General features: G+C 47.2%; 1 protein-coding gene across 1 annotated transcript; it reads right to left on the bottom strand.

The window, feature by feature from the left end:
* Nucleotides 1-5,138: 5,138 nt before the first annotated feature.
* LOC120358103 lies at nucleotides 5,139-9,093 on the bottom strand. Its single transcript, XM_039450821.1, has 2 exons — nucleotides 8,231-9,093; nucleotides 5,139-5,300 (listed from the first exon to the last, which is right to left on the bottom strand). Exons 1-2 carry the CDS (start codon nucleotides 8,948-8,950, stop codon nucleotides 5,139-5,141), a joined length of 882 nt encoding a protein of 293 aa, XP_039306755.1. The 5' UTR covers nucleotides 8,951-9,093.
* Nucleotides 9,094-9,554: the final 461 nt, after the last annotated feature.

The raw sequence follows: 9,554 nt of genomic DNA, 5'->3' as shown, positions 1-9,554 counted from the left end.
ATTCTACAAGTATCATTTCATCGTTATAGTCAACGTTGCAAATACGTTGTACTACGAAATTAAATTCTATCTTCATACTTGAATCGTATGAATAATAAGTCAATATAAAATTTAAAAAAATTAACAAATTAAAATTGTTTTATTGGATTTATTACAATTGCTTTTGTAATATTATAGAAAATATAAATACTTTTAATTATTTACCTTTATACTCTACGATCTTCTTATTATAGCAGCCGTTAAACCAGAAATTTTATTTTTCCAATGTTCAGCAATATTTGACAATTTTTTATAAACAAAGAAAAGAATAATATATGTACAAATTAAAACATTTACAAAGTATATATGAAACACAAAGTAAACAGCTAAAACAGGCTAGTGAGAGTCAGCGTGGGTATAAGAGCGCAAAACACAATAAGTGTTCAAATAGTTATTTATTCATAATGAATTATAAGTAACGAACGTTTCGGCTCTCTTTGGAGCCCTCTTCAGCAAAATTACAAAAAGAAAAAAAAAATTATTTTAATCGTCATCTTCAACGCAATTGGGTTCGTAAATAAATTTTTGAATTGGAAAATTTAATTGTTTTATCAAAATATAAGTACTATGATAACGATTTATTAAAATAAAATCAGTTAATTTGTTTATATTTTTTTAATAATAAAGTTCAAATATTCATAGAAATTCAAATGGATGAAAACGCATCGCTATTGGTGTGACGTCACGATGTTGTTCCTTTTCCGCGTGCTTCGAGCCTTCTGCTGTGTGATAGTTTCGCACAATTATTATTATCAAATTATAAACAAAAAGTAGTTTCAAATATAGCAAATATTTTAGAATCAGGTTTTATTAAAGCTGATTTAACAAATTTGTTTAAAATAGACGTATTTATGGTTTGTAAATTTATTAAGGAAAATGACAAATTCAACGCCGCTGAAGTTAAGAAATGCAAAAGCTGCAATGTAAGTTCATTTCATTTATTTCTAACATCAAACGAAGAGTATCCTGCAGCCAAAATATCAGTAACCTCTTTCGTATCTCATTGTCAGTAAGATGAAAGGAATAATTTGCAGTTCGTTCTCTATCGAGTTGACAGGAAAAAATATGTGGCATAACTCCAGATTTCATTTTTATAGGCTCACCCATTGAAGAGAAACAAATATAATTTTCCATGTCATCTTTTAGTTAGAAAATATCAACTAAAGAATTATTTGTACAACATATCATTCTTAGATACTATTCTCATAACCTAGCCTCAAAACTTTAGAAATATAGATACTAATGGAAATAATGGTTTGATATTGAATATTTACAACAAAATGATCATCACAACAAAAATAATTCGATTTTGTTGATTCATGTGGACGTCGAGCCAATCGAAACCACAACTACCTTATTACTTCTTCGCGTAGTACTGTCACAAATACTTTAGCGGGTGCACTTTTTGTAATATTTTTGCACAACAACACAAAACACCATCTATAATTCATGTTTATGTGTTGTAATAACAATACAGCAGTTCAAATTAAATAAAAATTGAACATACAGCTGTACTAAGTACTATGTGCATACATACTATGTTTTCGGCAACAACATCGTGACGTCATTTTCGAGTTTGGATAATCTCGGGCAATTCCGGAGCGTTCAAATGATCAGACTCTCGACTGTGTTTTAAAATTGCTATAACTTTATAAATAAAGAGTAGATTGCAAAAATAAAAAAGTTACAAATATATTTAAATATATTCTATCGATTGACAATGTTACTAAAAAATGTCTTAAGAACCGAATTACAAGTGGAAGCTATTCTAATCGTCATCAGTCCGTTACCGGGAATTAAATGAGTCACCAACGGTTTGCCAAATCCGCCGTGGAAGCATTGCCCGTTGTCGTGTTAGTGAAATTGACAATTTTCTAAACAACCATCGTGTTCTTAAATAGCTTTTTTTTTTTTTTTTTTAACGGGGGGAAAATGCTCATAGCACCTCAGGTTGGCTAGGCCTGAGAGTGTGGGACTCGGGCTCGGGTACCCCGACGGCACTGCCGCTCGCGCGACAGAGACGACGGGGGCACCGGCCCGCCTACCTCACTAAAAACCCACCGAGCCCACTTCATCCCAGTGTGTGGAGGGAACCGGGAACCCGTGCAGGATACCGTCCGGTCCCCCCACAGGGGTTGGGGCGTGAAGCTCCCCGACGCGCCAGTTCGTCGAGTTGGGAGTCGGGCTATGCTGGCCCAGCCGAGATACATCAGCCAGTAGGACCAAGCCCGACCCCGGGGAGGCCGTCGCAAGCGTTCCGAACTCCCCGCGCTCATTTAGGGCCAGGGGCCGCCCTCCAGCGGGCAGACCCCATGCCCAGGGGCAGGCGGTCATACCCAACCCGCCCCACCTCCCGTCCACGGCGCTCCGTGGCCGGACCGGGCGCCGGGGGACTAACCTCGCCCGGCAACCGGCCCCATCAGCCTGGAACCCCGCCCCGCCACATCCCCCGAGCGCTGAGGGCAGAAACGGGACGGGGCCCGAGGAACGACGGATTTACCGCCGCTTCCCCTTGCCGAGGACGGATGGCCCAGGAGAGGGCGTCTTAGGCGCACCTTCCTTAGGCCTCACCCTCCCCGAGGCACTACTCCCCCTCCTTTCCCTCTGCGGGAGTGGAAGGGGGAGGGGTGAGAGCATCACCCTGGCCTCGGGGAGAGTCTCCTCCGACTTGCGGCTCAACACGCTGGCAGCGTCTGAAACGCTGCCACCGTCATCCGCCTTCTCGACCCTATAGGTCTTGGCTGGCGGGGACCCAGCCCCGGACCCCGACGAGTCCGAGGGGGACCCCGGCAGCTCGACGTCGCCGGCTGAGGGGGACCCTTCTGCGGGAACCCCCAGCCGGGGACGCAACCCCGGAAGCGGCAACCGGCCCCGCCGGCCCGTCGCCCTCAACGGCCTGAGCGCCGTGAGCAGCGCCGGCGTCCGGCGGAGGACGGAGGCCGCTCTACCTCCATCTCGTCGCACCTCCCCCTATCCGGGGAGACGCGACGAGGCCCCCAGGGCGCCCTAGCCCTGGGGGGAATTTGGGGCAGCCCGCCCCACCGGGCTGATGGGCGGACGCCCTCCCCCTGGAGGCACACTCGGGACAGTGCGGCTGGTTCGCGCACTGAGCCCGAGTGTGGCCCTCGCTCCCACAATTGAAGCAGGCCCGGGCCCGGTCCGATAGACCGGGACACCGGTTCTGCGTATGGCCCTGAGCCAGGCAGCGGAAACAGCGCTGTGAAGGAGCCTTGAGCACCTCCACGCGCGCCGCCGCCCAGCCCAAGGCCACCCGCCCTGCCTTGGCGAGCTTCGCAGCCGCCGCGACCGGGCACTGCACGATGACAGAGCCCAAGCCGCGGCGACCGCGAATTATACCGCCCACCTTTATATCCATGGCGCTGCAGTCCCCTGCGCCGGCCACTGCCTCGGCCACCTCTTCCGGTGTCGCGGAGTCGAGGAATCCGGACACGCGGACCCCCACCCTCCGAAGAGGGCAGGTGATCCGAACGCCCGGACCCCCCGCCACGCGCGACATCTCAGCCGCCAGGCGTTCGGCCGCCGGACGGCTGTCCCTACCGGGGAACTCCAACAAGAGTCCCCCCATCTGGGAGACCCTGACGTTGGGGCCTACGCCCTGAGGGAAGTAATCCTTCAGGTTTATGGCCGCTATGGCCTTTTTCATAACTCCTGATAGGGAGGCAATGTCCCGATCCACCGCGACCGAAATCACGGAGGACCTCGGAATCCGCCTCCCCACCTTTGCCGAGGCAGTGGCCCCCGCTCGCGGCGGCGCCTGCTCACACTCCGATCCCTTCTTTCCCCTTTTCTTCTTTTTGCCGGGCTGAGGCCCCGGCGGAGGGGGAAGCATGGGCCTCGCAGCCGCCTCCGCCGAGGTGCCAGCACCGGCGACGTCCGGCCGGGGAAGGGAAGAACCCCGGCCGCCCCTGGAGGGCGTAGGGGCGGAGCCGGCTTCTTCGCCGGCGCCCCCCATCGTCGCAGCCCTCCTCATCTCCCTCCTACCCACCACGGTCGTCCACCCCGGCCCGTCCGAGGACGGCGCCGGCGCAGACGGGGCCGCGGGGGCATCAGGGGCTCGGGGCAGCGGGCTCCTCCTGCGGAGCTCGGTCCCCCGACGTCCCCCTAACACGCTTCGCACCAGCGCCGGCCAAGGCGGGAGCTGAAACAGCCCCAGCCTCGACCCGCGCCAGGTGCCTCTCCATGTCCCCTACCGAGTCCGACAGCCGCCCCAGCAGCCCGAGCACCCTCTCCTCGAAAGGAGAGGGGGGTCGGGGACGGGGTCCGCCGCCGGAGCCGGCGGGGGTTGGGAGGAATCCCCCCCCTCGGTACGGGGTGCAGTCGAGGGTCCCGATCCGAGCATGAGTGCTCTTCTCGCAACCCCCAACTGCCCCCGCAGCTCCTCGACCTCGGCGCGGAGGAGTCGAACCTTCTCCTCTCGCACCGCTGTCGAGGCCTCCTCCTGGCCGTCGTCCCGCCCGAGACGGCCCATGGCCCTGTAAGCCAGGGTCATAACGGCCTCCCGAGCGAGGTGCGTGCACCTTTTCATTTGCCCGGACAGGGCACCGTGCATGCCGCGACCAGAGTCGAGGCTGGTGCACCTTGCCCGGGCTTTCTCCACCTCGAGCAGCCACCCGTCGGCCAGACTGGCCAGATCGGTCGTGGTGCTGCGGTGGATCACCCCGATCTGCCTGTCCAGCTCCCGACGTTGGTCGGGAGTGAACAGGGTCGGGGGATTTTGATCCGCTGCCGCGGCCGCGCATCAGATCCCCCCAGCGACATCTCGCCCTCCGACTCAGAATCGCGAATAACATTCGCTCTGAGTCGTCGGGCACGAAAAACCCTCCATGGGCACTCCATAGAGATGGTTCTCAATGGCCGCTCCGAGAGGGAAGACGGGTCCCGTCCCGTCCAGGCGGGGACGGCCACGCGCCCGCTTCCGCCCACCCTGTACCCCGGATTCGGCGGGCAGACCCGGAATATCCGGGGTCACCACGACCTCTTCCGAAGGCCCAGCGGGAGGGGCGACCGGCTCCACGGAGACCATGTCAGCGTCTCCCTCCCCCCATCGCACCCATACGCACTCGCGGGTGCGTCTCGGTCTAGTTCACCGGGTGGGTCGTCCCCACCCTCGCCCTCCGAGCCGCCTCCGCGGATGCGGATCGGCGAGCGCGAGCGCGGTCGGTGCGCATCCGTGTCAGTGATGAGAGATGGCCCGACTTTTCTCGCGCGTGCGCGGTGAATGTAGTATCACTGAGGTATCGCTACAGAGAAAAAGATGTACCATTGGCACCCGTACATAATTTTTTGTAATTTAAAAGCAAAATTTTTATAATATGAGAAAAATGTTTATTATATTAAATTAACAATTATTAAAATTATTAAAAATTAAAATTATTAAAATTATTTAAAATTACAATTATTAAAATTACTAAAAATTGTAATTATTAAAAATGTGTTATATATATGTATAATAATTATATATTTGTATGTAAAAAAAAAATATATATATATATATGTATGTATGTATGTATATATATGTAGAGAGAGAGAGAGAGAGAGAGAGAGAGAGAGAGAGAGAGAGAGAGAGAGAGAGAGAAATAAACTGAAGGAAGGATTAAAATAATTTTACACAAGATATATTTATAATAACAAAATAAAATACTTTATTTGGCAGAAAAATTATAGAATACCAACATTTGTTGCAAGGGTAAGGAAAACTGCCAAAAACCTTACCAGTATTCATAAAACAAAAATAAACTCGTGAAATTCAAAACTTAATATGCTAAAGTTATAATGTAATTGTATATATACATGTTAAAAATACATTAATTAATTTAAAAAAAAATGTGTTAAAATTAATGACTATCACAAATAATCACAGTAATACTAACCTAAATATTATTCTACTATAATCTAATTATAATTATTCTAATATCTATTGAACACTACTTTTTACTTATATAATAATTAAAAAAATAAAATTTGTACATTTATTTGTATTGCACATTTTAAAACAAAATTAAATCAAATAAAAAAAAATATGAAAAATAAAAAAACAATTAATAACACACATATATTGCACGTATGGAAAAAAAATTGGCTAGATGACATTAAAAAATTAAAAATTATATGCAAAATAATATAAATAAAAAAGCAAAAAAATCAGAAATTATATTAAGTACCATCAGATGTACATTTCTTTCCATATAAATTTTCTGCATTATGCAGTTCGAGATGCCTTGAGTCAACTTGAAAATTTGTACAATTAATATTTTGCGATTGAAAACTGGATCGAACAACGCAAATTGAAGAGACTGTATCATTAGCTAATCGGTTTCTTTTTTTATTTTTTACATCGGTTACAATGGAAAATATTCGTTCGGCCTCGGCATTTGAGTGAGGAAAAGAAAGAACTATTTCGACTAATGATTCTAAATTTGGAAACATCTTTTCCCCATCGAAATTTTGAAATTCTAATATCTTTTGCCACATTTCATCAATTTTTAAGCAAGCTAATATTTTTTTTTCTTGATCATTAAAACTTGTTGGTAAAATAAGCCACTCGAAAGCTAATTTAGTTATATCGATATTATGGTCTACCCGTTTCGCGATAAAAGTTAAGTCTTCAACCTCTAATCTACCTTCGTCATACAATGCAACTTTAGGATCTAAAAAAGTTAATTGTTGGAAAAGTTTATCTTTAAAAGGCAAACGTTTAAGCATTTCTCGAACCGCAGTAATGTAAAATTCTAAACAGTTCAATCTAATCTGTTGTGCGCATTCCGCAGATAATGTTTCTAAGAAGCTCTCGCATTCCGGTCCTACATTAACTTTTTCTCTAAAATTATTTTTATTATTAATATCTAAATTAGCAATATCTGTCAAAATTTCAGGTTTAATAAAATTTAAAGCTATATACTTAATTAATCGTCGGCTACTTTCAAATAATTTATGTATTAAAATATCACGCGATTGAAATAAAGCATTAAAAGTATTGAAAAAATTTAATGAATATTTTAAAAATAACATATATGCTTTGATTGCATCATCATTTAAATGGTCTAAAATAACTTGGGCAGATTTTAATTTATCTTCTACTGTCGCTAAAATAAAATAACTTTTTAAAACTTCCCAGTTATCTAAAAGTCTAATAACACATTGATGTAAACATAGCCACCTTGTTTCTGATAATTTCAACATCTTACATTTTTGTACTTCAAAAAATTCTTGAAATTCGCCCAGAACTGCGCATCTCTTTGCACTGCCCGAAATATAAGTGGCAACTCCTCTAATTAAACTTTCGCAAGAAGATGGTAATTTTACACAAGCTTTACTAGCTATAAGCGCGGATGAATGGCAAATGCAATTTAACGTTATTAATTCTGGTACCTCTAATTTTAAATGTGTCATAAAAGAATTATTACATCCAATCATAACGGATGCATTGTCGCATGCCACTCCAACAATATTTTTAATCGGAATTTCTTTTTCTTCAAAAAATTTTTTAAATAGTTCAAAAATTTTACTCGCGGAACAATCAGTAGCATCTAACGGCAATAATGTTAATAATTGAGTCGTGAGTTTTTTATTTAAAGGCGAAACATATTGAACAAGTATACACATTACTTTAATATCTGTTATATCTGTACTTTCATCGATCAAAATGGAAAATCTACATGTTTGTAAACATTGCACAATTTTTTCGATTTCGCGTTTTGCAAGAATATTTTTTACAACATTTGCACACTTATTTCGAGCAAGTGAAAGATCTTGCACAACGGGATCTCGGGCGCCAACTCTTTTAAATACCGGAATTAAATGATCCGCGGCACAAAAAGCTACGTTATGTTCTGCAAAAAACGCTGACAATATAATTTCCGCGCTTTTAACCTCGTCTTTATGCGATAAATTATTATTAACATTATCGGTGGCTTTAAAATCAGAAGAATTTACATTTTTGTTATGTCTGACCGTCTGCGAGTGCTTAACTAAATCTATTTTCATGCATCTCATGGTCTTATTGCATGCAATACAAAGCGCTTTATCTTTTATTTCAGGATGAGGAGTTAACCATCCTTTAAAAATATTTTCATCTAGCCAAGAATGTTGAAAAACTGTAATTTTACGTTTTTTATTAACCGGTTCTTCTTCTATATTGCGATCCATTACGTAAATATTAATGTTAACTTACCAAAAAGTTGTAGATGTAGCCTCTTTTCTGTCTCTTGCACCCATAACGGCCGAAACATAAGACGTCGTTGCTATGTGACGTCATGGCCGCGCACGCGCGAGAAAAGTCGGGCCGTCTCACATCACTGATCCGTGTTCCCGCCAGGCTGTCCGGCTTCCGCCGTACGGCGTCCGCCGACCAGCCGGTCCGGAGACAGGGAGAGCGAGCGACGCGCCCGCCACCCAGGCCCCGTCCACCAGCGTCCGCTTCGCGACGTCCGCCGGGTGAAGGGTCCGAAACTCCCCAATGGGAGGCCCGGGGGCCTCGGCCTTCTCGGCCAGCTCGACCCCGGGTCGCCCGCCGGAGCAGCGAGGCCGTCCCCTCCCCATCGTCCGGGATGGGGGCCACGGCTCGTTGAGCCGGCTCTACTCCACTCCCGCCGTTCGGGGGTGAGACGTTCCCACCCTCATCCGACTCCTCGTCTGAGCCCTCGTATCCACGGGACATAAAAGAGGATAAGCGTATTATACGCACAATGCGCTCCATATCTTTCGCACTCCATTTGGAGTCGAGAACGTCAGCTCCCCCAGTAGCCCTATAGTCGGCGGAGCCCGGGGGCACTCCGCTCGACCGCCCGTCGTTCGATGACGACAGGGGGGGACCCGGGACCATAGCCCCCCCGTGCCGGCTCTGGGGTGTCCGATCACCCCTGGGCGGTACCTTTTTCTTGCGTTTGCCCATGTACTAAATCCATAATTGGGGTCTTGTTTAACGAGGGGAACCCCACCCTCGCCCCGGAGCCTACTCAGGCCGATGTCCGGGGACCATCGGCCTGAGGCAACATGGGCAAACGGATCCACCAAGGCGGGGGAGACGGCCCGGGAAGACCCCGGAAGAGCGCAAGCACCCGCCAGGGACCACCCCGGACCGCCACCCCCACCCCAGCAGCAGCCTGCCAACCAACTAAATACGTTGGCGTCCGAGACACGAAGCACCGCCCCGCTGTTACACGGAACGACACCCGCGCCACGGACGCCACCCTTGGATTTTTTATAGAGGTTTACTCCTCGCAGCCCGGGCGGTGAGACCCAGGCCACCGGTCCGTCCCGCACGTAATTTCAGCACGTGACGGATTACGGTATGCCAGCTCGGGCGCCAGGGTCGCTGAAATCCCTGAATCTACGGCCTACGAGAGACCGCAGACCCCCTAGCGAGCTCGGGAACCGCAGGAACGCCAATTCCTGTATCTGGAGTCGTTGCAGAGCCTCGGGAGGCCCCGAAACGACTCCAGACCCCTACGGGCGTTCTTAAATAGCTGACATTACTATAATTAATGTTTTTTTAT

The sequence above is a fragment of the Solenopsis invicta genome, chromosome 6 (assembly GCF_016802725.1).
Source record: "Solenopsis invicta isolate M01_SB chromosome 6, UNIL_Sinv_3.0, whole genome shotgun sequence".
NCBI classification, from domain to species: Eukaryota; Metazoa; Arthropoda; class Insecta; order Hymenoptera; family Formicidae; genus Solenopsis; species Solenopsis invicta.
This window is presented reverse-complemented; position numbering and strand designations above follow the sequence as displayed.